The 19689-nt window shown below is 36.8% G+C and overlaps 1 protein-coding gene across 1 annotated transcript in view; it reads left to right on the top strand.

The window, feature by feature from the left end:
• Positions 1-19689, top strand: part of RNF128 (ring finger protein 128) — a 52631-nt gene that overhangs the window by 22468 nt on the left and 10474 nt on the right. Inside the window, 2 exon segments of the mRNA XM_037511609.1 lie at positions 5973-6220; positions 18707-18778. Of these exon segments, the coding sequence (XP_037367506.1) occupies positions 5973-6220; positions 18707-18778 (320 nt within the window).

Here is a 19689-nt window from a genome sequence, read left to right as displayed (position 1 = left end):
TATTTATTTATTTATTTATACAAGCACTGGGTACAGTCAGAAGTGCTGGAGGGTGAGAGAATTTACCAGAGCCAGAGCGGGGAGCAGAGCAGGCAGAAGGACCGAAGTACACTGCTGAGGGGAGCAGCGGGCGGCAGGAGAGGTCTGTGCGCCATGTGGGACCCTCTTCCAGTGGCCGGGGAGCAGCTGGGGATCAAACCGGCGCTGCAGAGGCCGCGGGCAGCTTCGCAACCCAGCGCTCAACCACTGTGCCACCAGGGAGGCCCTAGTGAAAATTTAAATAGAAAAATGGAAAGCTTGACAGTTTGTGCAAGAATTTATGTAATATTACTTAAGCATTGGTTTTAAAGATCAACTATAAGAATGTTTTTCAGGATACAGCAGTAATACAGGTTAGTTAGAGCCTACTTTCTTGATGGTTTGAACTAAATACAGCCTGTAAGGCAGATCAGTTGTCATAAACACTGAAACAATGCGTTGAGAATCTTGAGGAGGGGTATAGCAATACCTCACCTTTCCAGATGGCCCCAAGGTTATATTTTATTTTTTTAAGATTTATTTATTTATTTATGTATAAAAGAACTGGGGTACAAGCTAGAGGTGTGGGGAGTGTGTGTGAGAAGATTCACCAGAGAGAGAGTGGGGAGCAGAACAGGCAGACTGACTGAAATACACTGCTGAGGGGAGCAGCGGTTGAGATAGGAGAGGTCTGCCGCGCCATGTGGGATTTTTCGCTGGCCGGCTGCGATCGAACCCACGCTGCAGAGGCTGTGGGCAGCTTCACAGCACTGCGCTCAACCGCCTGCACCACTAGGTGAGGCCCACATTTTGTAAATCTTAAGATGAGAAAAGCTTATGGCTTTTGTGTGTGTAATTTAATTTTTTCCTTCACTTTCTATCCTCAATGCGAAATCAGAGGTTAAACATTCAGAATACATTTTAAATATGTCCACATCTATGCTGCTTATAATAATGGCTAGCTGTACATCCAGAATATGTTTTGTGATGCTTTAAAAAGATCACTTACAAAGTCACTAATTTAATTTGAGATGTTTGGAGTAGCTGAAGCATACAAACAGTCCCCTGAATCTCCAATATTTTAAGGACAGAGAAAATGCTTAGGGGGCAAAAGGCTCCATTAGCAACACACAATCAGAAAGAGGTGATTATTTTTTTTTTTTCGTTCCACAGAAGGAAGTCTGATCCACAGAAGGAAGTCTGATTGTTCTTTGGTGTTTCAAAATACATATCTTACGTTGTGGTTTTCAACAGAATAGCAAGTAGAAAAGTAAATTTGACTTGGCATTGTATATAAACTTTGGTTTTAAAAGGTAGTATGAATAAGTGAAATTAATAGGCAAAGTTACTTTGTTAAAAGTTTTGAATTGTATACTTTTACTTACCTTTTGACTCAGTGAGGTGCAGTGATATATTGGAATCAGCTGGTTCAGCCAATTTTATCTTTATTTTACCATCTCCCTATTTATGTGGCCTTTGGAGGATTATTTACGCCATGGAAATTGGCACACACTACAAATCAAGGCTTCTTCCTCTCCCCACCCCCGCCTCCACCCTCAGAGTCTTTACCACTCCCACCCTATGTACCTATTTAATTTCCATTTTTACAGTGAAATAATAGCTTTGGGTTTCATTGTAAACAGGGGAGCTAATGCAGAATGGTGTTGAAGAGCAGAAGCACTGGAGCCAAACTGCCTGGATTCAAATACTGATTCTGCCCTTATAGCTTGTGTTATTCTAAGCAAGTTAGCCAACTTTATCATTAGTGGGGAAATTAGCAATGCCTACCATATAGGGTTGATGTAAGGATTAAATATGTTAATGCATATAAAGTCCTTAGGACAGTACTTAGTTTACAGATAAATCTTATCTGGCAATATCAGTTATGCAGCACATAGTCAGGACTCAGGAAGTAAACAGAAATGTCACTGAGCAAAATATCAGAGGGAACTTGCACTGAAGTCCTCAAACCACTTTCTACAAGCATGCTTTATTCTTTCTTTAGATCCAATCTTGGTTGACTTTTCAGAGTTAACAGTAGATTAAAAGTATAAAATTAGGAATTGGTAAAGCAGCTTCTAGAAGCAACAAGTTAAGTGAGAACCTCCCTCCCCTAGAGAAAAATTGCCCAAAGTGAGAACTCCAAAATGAGTCAGAGTGGGTGTTGCCTAATGTCCATTTAAGCTCCAAAAAAAAAATCTGACTAGTGAAAAATCGTAATATTCTGGGGACAAATAACCGTCCTGCTATGTTAAATGATGGCTTACAAAGATGATCCATTATCAATAATAAATCATAATATACGCTATTAAGAAAATAGAGGGCCTCCCCGGTGGCGCAGCGGTTGAGCGCTGGGTTGCGAAGCTGCCTGCGGCCTCTGTGGTGCTGGTTCAATCCCCGGCTGCTCCCCGGCCACCAGAGGAGGGTCCTACATGGCGCACAGACCTCTCCTGCCGCCCGCTGCTCCCCTCAGCAGTGTCCTTCGGTCCTTCTGCCTGCTCTGCTCCCTGCACTGGCTCTGGTGAATTCTCTCACCCTCCCGCGCTTCTGACTGTACCCAGTGCATGTATAAACAAAAACAGACAAACAAACAAACAAATAAATAAATAAAAACATGCCTCTACAAAAAAAGAAAAGAAAAGAAAATAGAGCAGTATAGGTTGCTTTTTTAAAGTATCTTAAAATTATTAAAATTAAGTATGTAAAACTTGTTACTTGGAAATTTTACTTATGTGGAACACCTAAATTCCTTGACAATACCAGATAAAGGAAAGCATTACTGTTGTTAATTTAAACCATTAATGTAGTTAATATAAATTGTTTTTAATTTAGAAAAGGGAGTATAGCATGATAATTGAAATGCATAGAAAAATGAAGTACAAGCTACAGATTAAAAACCAATTGATAGGGGAACAAAGAGGGAATGTTTATATGTTTTACTTGGAATTTGGGAAAAAATATAGGAGGTAACATTTGCACTGGGGCTTGAGTAATACATAGACAGGTAGAAAAAGAGTGGGGAATTTAGAATAGATGTTAGCATATTTAGGCAGAGGGGTCAGAATAAACAAAAGGAGAGTTATAAAAAGTGAATGACAATCTCCAGTCCCTTGTGGGCTGCATCTTAGTGTTCATGAGATGGGCGTGTAGTGCAGAAATATCAAACTGGAAAGGTCAGTTGGGACCAGATCATACAGGACTTTAAATGCTAGACCATGGAGTCATACTTTAATGACTGAGTAATAAGGAGCCACTAAAGACTTTTGAACAGGGAAGAGGCATAATCCAACCAAGTGATGACAAAGTCAACCAGGAAGGTAAAATTTGGTGAAACTTTTAGGGAGGGGAGAAAATTGGAGATAGAATGACCAGTTAGAAGGTTAGTGAAGTAGTTTAGGCAAAAAAATTATGAGGTCCTGATTATGTAGGCAGCAAAAAATAAATAAAAATAAAAATTAAGAGATGCCGGGGATGTATCAGCTACAATCTGATTATACTAGTAATGAGAATTCAAATATGATTCTGAGGCTTCTAAACCAGGTGGGTTGTGGCAGCATTACTTGTGATTGAGAACAGTGAAGGGGGAGCAGTTTTAAATAGTTGTGAGAGCATGGAGAAGAGGAGATAGATGACAGTGCTTATAAATAAGTCTTTTAAATGATTAGAAAGCTAATTCAACAGTTAATTGCACTATACATAGTCTGGATGAGTATGGGCTGTGGACAATGTTCATTTCTTGACTATCCTTGGTTTTTTTAAAAGATTTTTTAAAAAGATATTTTTAAAGTTCTTGCATACAAGAACTGAGGTGTAGGCCAGAGGTGCCGAGGAGGGGAGTGTTGAGAGGATTCACCAGAGACAGAGTGGGGAGCAGAACAGGCAGACTGACTGAAATGCACTGCTGGGGGGAGCAGCAGGAGAGACAGGAGAGGCCTGCTGTGCCATGTGGGTCACCTCCCTGGCCAGGGATCCAATTCGTGCTGCAGTGGCTGGAGATAGCTTCATAGTGCTGAGACTTAACCCCTTGAGCCACCAGGGAGGCTCTATCCTTGTGCTTTTTTTCTTTCTATCCTTTTTTTTTTTTTAATCTCTATCTGACCACAATGGCCAGTATGTTCCTGAGCATTCACCCCTACACCTACCTCATATCTTCTAAAGAAATGAAAACATATTTCTATAGTCAAAATCCTTGAAAGAACACCTCTGTGATTTTAAAAAGAAATTTTGAAAATTGTAACATGTTCCAAAACCTGATTTTTAGAATTCTCTGTGTTCTCAAAGATCATACAGGTTACAATATGTGAGAAATGAATGCTAGGTTATATAATTTATCAAAACTTTATAATCAGAAATTTTCCTGACAGATGGCTTGTAGAGAAAAGACAAATAGTGACAAAAGGGGATTGAAATAATATCTATGCTTCTAGTGGCAAAGCTAGAAATTTAAAGCCCACAAGTAAATAGCAAAATGAGCCATTCTTTTGCAAAATAACCCATTCGCTAGACCCATAAGGGATATTTGGGTTATATACTGATAGAGAAAAAGATACAATAGAAAGTATTTCAGGTTCCTTTACTTCCCTTTGCTTTTGAGATTTTCCCCAGATAGAGGAGAGCAGAATGAGTTAACATTTACCAAACTGAGTAATGGCAACTGAATCAGTAAAGTTATAAAAGGGATTAGCAAAATGGCTATCATATGAAAAATGTGTTTTTTGGAATTTTAACCATCTATAATACCCTACAAATTTTTTTTTAAACTAATATCTTCAAGAAAGGTGTGGATCTTGGTCTTTTGCAGACTTTGATCACTGTGAACCATAAATTTAAGGGATTACTTAGATAATAATTCTACAATGTATATTGCCATTTAAGGCTTATGCTCTTGAACATTAGAAGTTAGGATACTACCTTCATATTGTACTTGTAAGTTTAAAATTCTATTTAAAAGGCCTGTTAGAGTCATGTGTGTTTATTCCAGATTCAAGTTTGATCATTAACCTAGATTAGTACCTTAACCTTCTATCAATGTGAGTTTTCTCTGATTGGCAATCTTAACATTGAAAGAACTCTATCCTTTTGCTTAAGATTGTTGGTCTCGGGTTATATAAACTGGAAGGAATCTAAACCTTGATAAGTACTGAAATGGCATGAGTAATCTGACATTCTCATAACGCTGTGAGAGATAATGTTTGTCTTTTATTTTCCCTCAAGACTTATATAGTCAGGGTAGAGAGGGAGGAGTCACTGAGAATAGGCCTTTAGTAATAAGCTTAGTCCAGTTTCAGGTTTGTCTTTAGTCAGGGAGGGATAGAAATATACACTTCTGTCAGTTCTACATATCCCCATTGCTGTTGTGATCAAATCCATGCAGAACCTTAGTGCACCTTAAACAAATTTGTTATTTCTCTTGAGGCTCATGAAGATATGTTTGATTTGACATTTGGGTATGTAGACATTTTGGCTCAAACTACTAATCCTATCCTGATATATAAATCCTAAACATTTTTAGTAGTGAGTTCGAGAGATAGTCTATCACCTTATAAAATGGAAAATTATACTTAATAATTTCTTTCTGAAATATCAGATTCCCTAGTAAACCCTATTCTCTAGAAGTCAGTGATGCTTTGCCTTTAATATAAGAAGCAAGTTGCAACCCCAACCTTAATATTGTTAAATTATAAGTAGTTAACCTGATCAGATGGGAGGTATTTGTTATATATCATCGCTTCCTTACTAAATTATGAATTCCTTCAACTCAGTAACCAAGTCTGAGGCATGTTTATACTCCCTGTAACTTATATATACATACAGTAAGTGGCATCCAGTAAATGTTAATGGAATTAATATCATTCCTCTGTCTAATTGGGAATTGCTTAAAATCACTTTAGCAGTTGGATTTTGATACTAAGAAAGCTTTCCCAAACTACTACAGAATTCTTTTTCTTTTACAGGTGCTGGAGACATTGTTGCAATCATGATTGGCAATCTGAAAGGCACAAAAATTCTACAGTCTATTCAAAATGGCATTCAAGTAACAATGGTCATCGAAGTAGGGAAGAAACATGGCCCTTGGGTGAATCACTATTCAATTTTCTTCGTTTCTGTGTCCTTCTTTATTATTACGGCAGCAACTGTGGGCTATTTTATCTTTTATTCTGCTCGGAGATTGCGGAATGCAAGAGCTCAAAGCAGGAAGCAGGTTTGTAATGGTCCTTTCTTCCAATTTAAAAATATTTTACAGTTTTAATTATAGTTTCAGTGTCATGCATTTTAATGTACTTCACTTGCTAGACATTTGTCCATGCATATGTTTTATGAAACGGGGTAGTTTTTAAAAGTATGTCAGCTTCCATGCTCTCAAATACTTTATTTTCTTTACTTTATCGATATTCTTAATCCTGCCTGAATAAGTCTTCTAACATTTCATTAGGGAGCACAGTCAGTATTTAATTATATATGGGTGTAAATATATATGTCCTTTCAAATACCTTTTCTTAATTACAGAAGCATTTCATACTCAATATTGAAAATTTAGAAATTAGAAAGTATCAGGAAAAAAACCCTTCACCTATGTTTTGTCAAATAGGATCAAAAAACTATAGTCCCTACCTAAAGGTAACTGCTGTTATTTTATAAACATGTGTATGCCTGTGAATATGTATTTGCATGGCAGGGCTAGAAGAAAGAGTAGGCTGAGTAGCATGAGAAGCTAGATTTGTTTATTTTTTTAAATTAATTTGCCAGTCATTTATATATCTATATAAATTTGGGGGTATATTTTCACACTTCCATACATGCACACACTTCATACACCCTCTACCAAAATTCTCATGCCAATGTCCTATCCCTTTCGAGAAGGTGGGTTCAATATCTAATTGAGCATATTATAATTCTAGGCTCTAAACAGAGTCACAATTCATAATTTCTGTCATATTTTAACACTGCTGTATAAGCAGGTACAAAGTATATGAACAAGAGAGCAAAAATCAAAACATCTTTGAAAGGGAAGTACCTAAGGTGTGGTGTTAATACTGCCACTTTTAAACTGCCAGCCAGTCCCCTAATATCTTCCATTCCATGGTCACTCTCATGCATATATCTTCAACTCCCTTGCTCCTTCCCTCTCTCTCTCTTGGACTTGCTGTCATAACCCAACCCTGGTAAAATGCTACTTACCACTTACTCCTTGCCAGCTCCTTGCATAGCTGAAGTAGCCAAAAAACACTGATATCTGTACAGACTGATCTCTCTTGAAATTTATGACCACAAACTCAGAGAGAGCCCTTAATGCTGCAGTCATTCCATGTTTTCTTAGATATATTCCTTTTTCCTTAAACTTTCAACAACTCTTCTAACTTTACTCTCAGCTTGTATTTTAGATCCTGTCCGACTGAGGAAATTGAAGTCATCAAAAGAGTATTTCCACAAGTGTCCGCCACATCTGCCCAGTTATCTGCATCTGTGCCTATATCCCACATTTTCTGCCTTGTCTTCTGTTACTGTGGACACACAAACATGTTATTATTGCTTCCATTTTCAAAAGAAATTTTCTTAACCCCAAGGTAGAAACTTTGGAGTTAGTCTATATCTCTCACTTCCCAAATAACCTCTATCAGCCAATCCTCTTGTCTCTACTTTCATTATATATCTACAATCTGATTACTTCTCACTACTTTTACTTCTTCTACCCAAGTATTCTCAACACAACAACATAGTGGTGTGCTGTTTCTCCAGAATGCTCAGTAGGGCGTTAATGCTTTCAGCTGATCATGTAGTAGGGGCAAGAATGCATTTATATGTCTACTGAGAAGTTCCTCCAAAGGTAGTGAAATTCTAGCCTCGTCTTACACTCTTGTTTCCAGTAATCAAAGAGGAGCCCAATTATTTGCGAGGGAGGAAACAATGAGGATTTCTATATGACAAGAAAGCTAATTAAATTTAAGAACAGATGAAAAATTGAAATCTTCTTATAAAAAGTTCATAAATTTTAGGCACCAGCATATGTTAATAAATGATGATTATCTCAGTGTTTAAAGTTAATTGACTTCTAGCCTTTTCTTCAGAGAAGTACCTTATCACATTGGTGGCGGGTTCAGCCTGTTACTAGCTGTGGTCAAAAGGACGTTTAAAGTTCCTGTGCCAGACCATTCAGTAGTTTCACACTGTGTTAATATTTGACATTTGTATATTGTGCTGTTTTTATCTCTGAGGTTGGAAAGAAATTGGTATCTAGTGTGACTGACTATTCAAAGATTATAGTTACAATGACAGGAGTGTTTGGTTTGCATGTTTCTAGTCAAGTATGTATTTCTGTATTTTAAGTGCTATGATAAACCTATTAACACGGTATTACACCATGTGTTGACCCACATAATACATTGTGTAAAGAACTGCTTGGTATTGCACAAGCTTCATTGGATATTTAACTGTAGTTTCATTGTTCATTTTAGTAATTTTCATGGTTTAAAATATAGTTTATAAAAGCTATCTTCTTTACAAATGATCAAGAATAGCATTCAAACTTCACCTTTTAGAAAAGGTTTCTGAGAGATTTTCTTTCACTACTTAATATCCTTGTCCTTTGGTCACTAAAGAATTAAATATATGACTGGTAATCCATTCTGCTTATAAATATTTGGAAGTTCTAGAATTCCATTTACATGTTTCTTAATTTTCATGATTTCCTATTTGTTTTTTAAAAGGCAGAGCCTCATGCATCTGATGATTATAACTGTTTAACTATATTATCCCTATTTTAGTGGTAATGAAACTGAGTTATAGAGACTTCCTTTCACTAGGAATATTAGGAATTAGACTATTAGGAATTCACTAGAATATTCTGGAATTTCTTCCTTCTAAACCATTATGATGCATATTATATAATGTTAGGCAGACTGAAAGCTGTGTAAATTTTTATGACCAAATGTCCAAATCTAATGGGCAACACGTAGTGGCTGAATGCCTGATATGTCATGGTATGATGTTGAAGAATACATATAATCTGTTTTTGTGGATGGAAAATTTCAAACAAAGTGAAATCTATCAGTGATTGAAAATATAATTAGGCATTATGAGGTGGATTCATATCCCCACTAGGAACAACTCTAACCTGAGACAAGGAAGATTATGGAAAACCTTATGGCATGCTCAGACTATATTAAATTTGGAGTGACCACTATACACTTTTCTCTGATATGGGACACCCAACATTTTGGGGTACAGTGCATGTATCCTAACTGCACTCAAGCAATTAATACTCAATGGCTACAAGGCACTGCTGGATTAAATGTTGGCCAATGAAACAACAGAGGGCTTTGTGTGAAATAGCAGCTGACGTAGGTATACTGCGACAAGCTAAATTTAATTTTAATTAAGAGTGCTTTCGAGAAGAAAAAATAAAATAGACAGATTGGAGGAAATATAAATTCTTATATCTTATAATTCTTATATATAATTTCATTGGAAAGGAAAACACTTGGATAGCCTTGGTAGTATGTTACACAGACCCACAACATAATGCTAAAGAATGCTAGCACTCAGCCCTGGGAAAGAGCATACACTCTAATATGGTCTGTTTACTATTTTATTTTATTTCAAATTGAGGCCCAAGTAGCCATGGGGAATAGCCTTCCATTTTTTAGTGATGGTAGTAGCTCAAGGAAAGCAACTTTTTATTTTTTTTTTTTAAGATTTATTTATTTATGCAAGCACTGGGTACAGTCAAAAGCACAGGAGGGTGGAGGATTCACCAGAGCCAGAGCAGGGAACAGAACAGACAGACCGATGAAACATACTGCTGAGGGGAGCAGCAGGCGCGGCAGGAGAGGTCTGCGGGCCATGTGGGACTCTTGCCGGCGTGCCGGGGATCGAACCGGTGCTGCAGAGGCAGCGGGCAGATTCGCAGCCCAGCGCTCAACCGCTGCCCCACCAGGGAGGCCCAACTTTTAATTTTTTAAATTGTTTTTGAAGTACCATTGTTTTACATCCTTGCTAGTATTTTGACAGGATAGGATTTCCCCACCACTACCACTGAAACACCCAGAGTCCTCCACCATAGTCCATTGTGCTCTCCCCCAACCATTCTCACCCTCTCCATCCACCTCTGAAACCTGCAGATCTATGGCCAGCTTTCAAGGGTTGGCCTCAAAGTTTTTGTCTTATCCTTCATTTGGTTTTTCTGTATTCTGTGTATAAGTGACACCATCGGGTATTTACTTTTCTCCATGTGACTTATTTCGCTTAGCATAATCCCTTCTAACTCCATCCATGTTACTGCAAATGTCCTAAGTTTATTAGTTTGGATAGTAGTATTGCTGAGTAGTATTCCATTTTGTGTATATACACCACAACTTCCTGATTCACTCATTTGTTTTGGGGCACTTAGATTGTTCCAGTATCTTGGCTGTTGTAAATAGTGCTGCTATAAACATAGGAGTGCAGGTTTCCTTTCAAATTAGTGCTTTTGTAATTTTGGGGTAGATACCTAGGAGTGGAATTGCTAGGTCATATAGCAGATACATTTTTAGTCTTCTGAGAAATGTCCATACTACTTTCCATAGGGGCGGGACGAGGAGAGAGCAACTTTGAAACACGTGCAGGTTCCCAAATTTATGGAAATTTTCTGAGTGAAATCTTAACTTGCATCACTGATCTCAGACTGATCTTGACCACAGATGGACCAAAATAAGAAGAGATAGTTGGAATAAGAATAATACTAAATGATACTCATGTATTCCCCATGGGAGGGAAAGGGCTTTGGTATATAACATCTGGGAACCTGTAACTATTTAATAATGTGAATTGAGCAAACAATTGGATTTATCCTCAGCTAACATGGAACTGGAAATGACAGAATCATCACCACTGGTAATAACATTTGTCCATGATAATATCTGGTATATGGACAAAGAACAAATCTCTTAGAAAGGTTTGGTAAACCCTTCTGTGATGTTTTCTGACTTTCTTGTAACCAAACTGTGTCATAACCATATTGTGATATGGTGTAATACTGCTATTGTTGTTAACATTCAACTACCTTATATAATAAATCTTATGATAATCAAATGTATTGGAAAACTGAACTAAAACCTCTGTAGGATGTGATATCGATGAGAATGATTGACCTGAGAAAGAAGTAGATTTAGTTCACTACTACATTATGTAGCTCTGTATAAGTTTAGTACAAAGTTCAAGTGGCCACAGATAAGGTGTGCTGTAGAGCACATTTGAAATGGTCTTAAAGATGGGAAAAGTGTTTCTTTGAACCTATTTTCAACCTTCATTGACTTTTCCATGTACTAGTTATGCTTATGTGGGTCTCACTGCATCTTAAACATAAATGCAATGCTAACTGTAGAAACCCAAATAATTATGACTGTTATGTTGTTGAAAAGACCTTGGCCTAGAGCGTGAGAACAGACTGTAAAGAAAAAGTTAACACAGTAGATATAGTTGCTTATATTCTTTGCAAGTCTTCAAGGGGGCTGTAATTGGCCCTTGCTTTAGCTTGGGAATATGGGCCTCAAAATATTTTTCATGTTACCACTTGATGATTTTATTATACATACTTCAGCAATGAATCATGTTGTACCATCTTGTCATGGTTGCTTGGCATACAGTCAAGATTTAGTATATACACCTGGTTTCGTTGTTGGTATCCTGAGTTTGGGGTAACATGGTCAGTTGCCAACAGGGTTACGTACTCACCAGTCAGCTTCCCATCTGAACCTCAGACATTGAGAATAAAATTCCCCCGCCCCCGCACCAGGCAGAGATATGTCCCTGTAGTTTAAGTCAAAGCGATAGCACTCCTCCTGTGTAGTCTCACATGAGGAAGAAGTAGGCTAGGCTACATTAATATCTTAAAATTTGTTTCTGATCTTAAAGCATGACTAAAAATAGCTGAGATATTTCTGGTTACATTAAATTTTATCTACTAGTGCATGAAATTAATCAGAACTTTATCAGATGTCTGTATATTATACCACCACCTATATATATATATATATATATACATATATATATGTATATACATTTGTGGTGGGTGTTTGTATATATGTATTATCCCTACCTACATTTGAGAATTAGAACCTTTTATAAAACCATTTATGTTGGCTCTCATATAAGAGGAGCAGATTAAACAGATTCTTGTCTAAGTAGGAACTAGCTTTATAGTATTCCTCTGACTTTCTCATTGAGCAGAAGAAAATTCTTATAGTGGGTCTCATGATCTTTATATATTTACTTAGTCTGATTTATCTATAGCACCAGTTCTAAAGGTTTTGATTATCTTTCTTTGAAAAACGCTATACTCTGAGTATAACTTTAACCTGTCTATCAGATCAGATTCCCCCTTTTCTCACTGATTTTCCTTAGTACATTTCCTTGTAATGTTCCAGTGATCACAGTGCATGGGAGTGGTTTGCAGTCTTGTTTATCGCCATTTTTGTTGTTTTATAGACTTATGGGAAGCTGTTTTATTTATAGTCTGCAACTCCTCTTTACTTTAAGCATACTTTCATTCAAATATTATGCATAAGTTTTTATTGGAAAAAGTAGATTTCTTTCTGTTCTCATATATCTAAGCAGCCATGTGACTCAGTCATTGATTTTGTTCACAGAAATATATCTGAGGAAAAGAATCTCATTACTATAATTCTTGATATTCAGTATACTGGTTTATAAATTCTGAGCCAAATTTTCATTTAAAAAAATGATGACTAAAGTGCAAGAATGTCTAGTTTGTATAGACCCTCCTTTTTTTGTTTTTGCATGCCTTGTTCCCATCATGTTGACAATATGCCCAGTGATATTCATGTGGGTTTCAGTTAACATAAAAGCCAAACACCTTGAGACCAAAAACCAGGCTGACGGAACACCATGCTGAAACATTTATTTGACTTAATTGGATCTAAAAACACAAATGAACTAGGTGAAATATTTTGCATTTACTGTAATTAAAAACTTGAACATTGTATGGTAGGATAAGAATTGGATTGACTTTGTGTTTTCAGCCCAAATAAAGTCCCAGACAAAGTTGAAAAACAAAGACCGTATAACTGAGTTTCTTCAGTGGCTAGAGTGATTGGAGTGACTAGACTATAACTGCATTTGAGTAGTTACAGTAATGACATTTAACTTCTGTTAAGAATATTGGCTAATGTCCAAGCTTCTTTGAATCAGTCTTCAACTGCACTGCCAAATATTCTTACACCAGGTATCTTTCAGGACTGGGGGGCTGAGGAGAGAGTATGCTGATATAAAATGCTTGTTTAAAAGAGTTCTCCAGGGCCTCCCCTGGTGGCGCAGTGGTTGAGCGCTGGGCTGCGAGGCTGCCTGCAGCCTCTGCAGTGCCAGTTCGTTCCCTGGCTGCTGGCAAGGGTCCCACAAAAATAAATAAATAAATAATTTAAAAAATAAATAAATGAAAGAGTTCTCCAAATCACAGTAAGTAGCCAATTTAGGAAGAATTTGAAAATTGGATAATAGCTGATTCTGAGATTTTTTTTTCTTTTTTCTTTCATTTATCTTCTTCACAAGGAATGTGAAGCCCTTTAAAGGCTTCCTTGCTATTACACAATGGAGGCAGTGTACTGTAGTGGAAAGAGAGATCATGGGCTTTAAAGCCAGATCGAACCTGGGCTTGGATTGAATCACAACTTTGCAACTTATCAGCTGGACTTTAGAACCTTTCTTGTCTATAAAACTTGGATATTAAAACACCTGTTCCAGGAGGCTGTTAATGACTAAACAAAATGACACATGTAAAAAACTTAGGGTTGGACCTGACACATGGTAGGGGCCCAAAACATATTCTCTAAACCTTTCTATTGTCAATTTAGTGGAGTAGAGGCTTTTAGTCAGTAAAACGTGGATGAGAAAATCATGAAAACCTGTTATTATTTTCTCTAGAAGCTATTCTTTCAACAGCTACTAGGTGCTATGGGAAATTTTACAAAGTGATTAATTTCTCCAGCTACTCATTCTAGTAGGAGAGAGACATGGATAATATAATTACAGAATATGATAAGAGGTAGAAACAATGTGCTATTAGAAATTATAGGGTAGGAGAGGATTCTGATATGGTGGAGAAGCATTGAAAAAGTGTCCTTTTTAATTTGTATGACAAAATGGGGATATTCTTGAAGTTCTGTTTTTTAGGAATAAAGTAAAAATTGGTTAGCATTTGGGCTATATTGTCTTTAAATGTTAAGGCCTATTTGGGCATCAAGAACTTTAACCTAAATATTATCCAAATACGTATTTAATATAAACTATCACTCTTAATGTTGTTCTCATATTTCTATTTTTTAGAGGAATGAATACATTTTGGAATTTGTCACTACCAGTCTGAAAGTGAAATATTTTGGGTAGTAATGGCAGTTTTGCAAGTGACCTTCATTTAAGCTCTAAAAATACATTTTGTGCTTTTTACTTAATCACGTGCTTCCTATCCATATTTAAAGAAAATGGCTTTTCTTTTCTTCATAAAAGCTCAGTAGGGACCTCCCTGGTCACGCAGCGGGTTGAGCCCTGTGCTGTAAAGCTGTCCACAGCCTCTGCAGCACAGGTTCGATTCCTGGCCGACCAGGGAGAAACCCACATGGCGTGGCAGACCTCTCCTGCCTTGCCCGCTGCTCCCCTCAGCAGTGTCTTTGGTCGATCTGCCTGTTCTGCTCCCTGCTCTCTCTGGTGAATTCTCTCACCCTCCCGTGCCTCTGACCTGTACCCCAGTTCTTGTATGAATAGATGGATCTTTAAAAAAAAAATCTCAGTAGGAGTTTTTGGATATATCCAAATTTCCTCTTAAACAAATTTTTTTTTAATTTCAAATTTGTTTTGTTAAACACTGATTTGTGCTATGCTGCAGATCTTTTATTTTTTAAATATATCTAATTAAAAATATTTATTTATTTATGCTTACAAGAACTGGGGTACCAGCCAGAGGTGGGAGGGACAGTGAGAGGATTCACCAGAGACAGAGTGGGAAACACAACAGGCAGATTGACTGAAATACACTGCTGAGGGGAGCAGCAGGCAAGTCAGGAGAGGTCTGCTGCACCATGTGAGTTGCTCCCTGGCCAGTAGGGGATTGAAGGCAGGGGATCTAATTTGTAGACTCAATCAGAGAAATACCTTAGATACATCACTTCTTATAAGTGCCTTTCCCCAATTGTGTAGGAGAGCTTGTTGCATAAACTTGAATCACACGTGCTCTGAAGACAGACAGTGCGTGCAAAATGATTGTGAAAGACTTATCCACTACATTTTTTTTCTTCTTCTGTTTCCTCTTATGGGCTCTCTTTTTTTTTATTGTTGTATTTTTCTCATCTTGGTGTATGTAAAGAGTTCATGACCTTTGTGAAAAGAAAGTGATGACATTTTTAAGTCTAGTCCAAGGCCAGGACCCTGTGAGCTTACTGGTTGTACACTGTCAGGACTGGTGGCCACAATTTGATAGACAATAGAATTCAGGAGTTGGAAAGATGGTTTACGGATGAGGTGGTGATGGGAGATTTATTGGGATTATACCTGAGGGGAGAAATTAAATATTGTATAAAAATGAACAACAATGTAAGAAAAAAACATAAAGAAATAGGACTGATGGCAGAGTTTACATATATTTATATTTTAATTATCTACATGTGGACTAAATAGTTATGGATAGCTTTTCACTCATGCATATTACAGAATTGGCTTCAAAAGCATTATGTAATACAGTACAGAAATAAATTTTAAAACTGGGGGGGAAGCTAGCTGAGTTATAGAATAGTGTATCATAATGGAATCTTCAAATATGAGAAGAAGAGTTTCAGTACCATCTCTATCATTTAGAGGTTGCATGTACTTTAGAACAAATCATTTTGCTTGTGTGAGTCTCTACTTGGTCATCTTGGAAATGGGGACATTATCTCCTTCAGGGAGTTGTGTTGAGGATTAAATGAGGTTATATGTTTAGCAAAAATAATTTTTAACTTATAAAATAACTTCGTAAATATAAAGAAGTAATAGTACTAGCTTCCTGCTTGAAACCATAATCAATGGAGTTGGTTGTCTTGATGTCAGGGGAAGTAAAACGTAATTCTGGGCTTCAGTGAGACGGACATTAACCAACTCTGAGATTTTGAACAAGGCATTCTTCCTCTTTCGGGATCACTTTTCTTATATTAGATATCAGATTAGTTATTAGAGTTAGATGAACTCTAAGAACTCTTCTAGGTCAGGAGATCCTAAGCGTGCCTCCTTTCACTGTCACTCTTATTACTTATTTATGATGGAAGTAACCAAATAGAAGGGCAAATATAGTACCATCATAGAATTCCCCTGTGAGTTCACTCACAGTGAATTCTAAGGGGGTACAAAAGCTTGATTAGCACCTCTTTCCTTCTGAGGACTAGGCCTTCATGTTAGCTGTTTTTATTTAGCTCTTTGCTGGTCAGGTAACAATATGATAAGTTTTTCTTGTTTCTGTGACAGCAAATAAATAGTTTAGCCAGTAATCTTGGCATTAAGTCACATACCTTTTATGAAATGATATCTGATACAGGAAACAGGCTTGGACATTAATAAATTTTTCACATCCCTATACTTGTGGATTATACCCTTCTAAACTATGTTTGCTGCAGATATGTATAAGCATGTTGCAAGAACCCATTATGCTTATTGATGAAAAGTACTTTATATTTTCGATGAATAGCATTGAGTATCTGCTACATGCCAGACATTACACTGGATACTTTATTTACATAATCTCTGATTTTCACATAACCTACATACTAGCAAGGGGTATCCTTACTGGGGATGGAAGTACATACAGGGTGACAAGGAAGCTGTTTACATTCTCACAGTGACCTCTGGTTATAAGTGCCTTCTTTTTGCCGAATTTCTATTGTTTGTTCATTTTATGTTCAAGTTAAGATTTTTTATCTTGCCATGCTGAACATGCTGTCTCTGTATTCCACACAGCATCTACCTAGGTGTGAAACCTAGCCTCTTCTTCAGCTTGCACATATATTCACTTGAGACATTTGTGCATGTGGTAGATTTTACTGAAAGGGAAGGAAGGATTTATTTCCAGCATCACAAACAACTTCAAATTAACAGCAAATATCTCATGCCACTTGGGAAATTTTTCCTCTAGCCAGTTCACCCCACAGAGCAGGACAATCACTTACTGATTTCACTTCCTCTTCTTTCCCTCACACTCTACCCCAGCTTTACTTCTGATTGAATTATGTATAATACTTTAGTTCTTATTCCCTAATGAGCCTTGGGCTTCCCTTTGCATATCCAGTCACCTAGGCATATGCTCAGTGAAACAAAAAAGGGCCCACAACTCTCAGAATTCACCCTCCTTATAAGGCAGTAGTGGTTCTAAGCAGAATTTCCCCCCATTGGTATTATCCTCATGTTACAAGTGAGTAAACAAGTGTAAAGATTTAATGACTTGTCCAGGATTATTTAGGTAGTAAGTGATAAAGTCAGATTTTGTATCTAGGTCCAGTTGTTCCTACCAAACAAGACACTTTTCAAAAAGGGAGTTGGAAAAGACGCAAGTTAAGGTCCTCTGAGCTTGAAAATAGGAAAATTTCTTTGGAAAATTCATAGCATCTGAATCTACTTGGTTTAGGGGTACATTTACCATTGTGGCCCAAAGATGCTGTTTAATAAGGTAGGGGAACATAATAAGTAAAAATTTTCAGTTATTTGAGAAATCTTGCCTGGTAGCAAGCAAATGGGATATTTGTTATGGCTAATAGTAAGAGATTACTATGAATATTTATAAGTTCAATAGAAGAGATTGACAAATTCTTAGAATTATACAACCATCTGAGACCGAACAGGGAAGAAATAGAAAACCTTAACAGGCCAATCACAAGCAAGAAAATTGAAATGGTAACCAAAACTTTCCCCAAAAAACAAAAGTTCAAGACCAGACTGCTTCACAAGTGAGTTTTATCAAATCTTCCAAGAGAGGCTAATATATACCATGTTCATATTCTTTCAAAAAATTGAGAAAGAGGGAATACACCAAATGCATTTTATCAGGCCAACATTACTCTAATACCAAAACCAGACAAAGAAAACATCAAAAAGGAAAACTACAGACCAATGCAAAAATCCTAAAAAAAAAAATCTTAGTAAATCAGGGCCTCCCTGGTGGCGCAGCTGGTTGAGCACCGCGCTGTGAACCTGTATGCAGCCTCTGCAGCACGGGTTTGATTCCTGGTCGGCCAGGAAGATACCCACATGGTGGGGCAGACCTCTCCTGTCTCGCCCGCTGCTCCCCTCAGCAGTGTCTTTAGTCCATCTGCCTGTTCTGCTCCTTGCTCTGTCTCTGGTGAATCCTCTCACCACCACCCCCGCACCTCTTGCCTGTACCCCAGTTCTTGTATAAATAAATAAATCGTAAAAAAAAAAAAACTACACTTAAAAAAAAAAAAGAAATATAAAATCTTAGTAAACCAAATCAAACAATGCATTAAAAGGATTATACACCATGATCAAGGGGAATTTATACCAAGAACGCAGGGATAGTTCAACATCTGAAAATCAGTCAATGGAAAATTTGTGTTTTAAAATTCATTTATAGATTGACTAGCCTGATAAATGTACATTGATCCTCTCATTTTCATTGTATTTCTCTTAAAATAGTTTTCTAATAGCTGCTCATTTTTTTTTACAGAGACAATTAAAGGCAGATGCTAAAAAAGCTATTGGAAGGCTTCAACTACGTACACTGAAACAAGGAGACAAGGTGCATTTATGACTTTAAATGCTGTTTGTTTTAAAGCATTACTACCAGTTGTTGAAATTAACTGTTCTCCCAAAATATGCCTTTCACTGGAATTCATGAATCTTTTTTAAATTATTATTTATTTTTGGAGTTTATAAATCTTACTGACTTTTTTAAAATCTATTTGATGCTGCAAGTAGGCCGAATAATGTCCCCCAAAGATAACTACATCCCTGGAACCTGTGAATGTTGCCTTATATAGTAAAGCAGACTTTACAGATGTGATTGAGTTCAGGTTCTAGAGATAGGGAGATTATCCTGCATTATCCAAGTGGGCCATAAATATAATCATAGTGTCATTATAAGAACAAAAAAATAAAGGGAATTTTGACTCTAATACAGCAAGTGATATGATAATGGGAATAAGAGGTAGGAGTGATGGGAGAAAGGGACCATGAGCCAAGAAAAGGGATTCTCTCCTGGAACCACCAAAAGGAATACCGTACTGCAAACACCTTGATTTTTAAGACTTCTCATTTTCAGAATACTAAGGGAAAAAAATTGTGTTATTTTAAGTTATAGTGATGTGTTACAACAGGAAATTAACACAGTACAACTTTATTTGAATATCAATTTTCAGAGTTAGGACAGTTGAAAAATATCACTGATAGGGAAAACATGGCTATAGAATTCACTGAAATTAAAAATATCATATATAATAGCACTAAAACCATTATATATTTAGGTGTAAATCTTACATAATATGTACAAGATCTCTAGGATGCAAACTGTAAAACACCATTGAAAGAACACAAGCTTTTTTTTGAATTTGAAAAGTTGATTATAAGATTACATGAAAAGCTAAATAAGTAGAATAACCAAAACAATTTTGGTAAAGAACAACAAATTTGAATGATTTACATTACCTAATT

This window comes from Talpa occidentalis, unplaced genomic scaffold (genome assembly GCF_014898055.3).
Source record: "Talpa occidentalis isolate TD23 unplaced genomic scaffold, MPIMG_talOcc4v2.1 talOcc4.15, whole genome shotgun sequence".
Lineage (NCBI taxonomy): Eukaryota > Metazoa > Chordata > Mammalia > Eulipotyphla > Talpidae > Talpa > Talpa occidentalis.
Note: the sequence above shows the minus strand (reverse complement) of the source record. Positions and strands in the feature narration are given on the sequence as shown.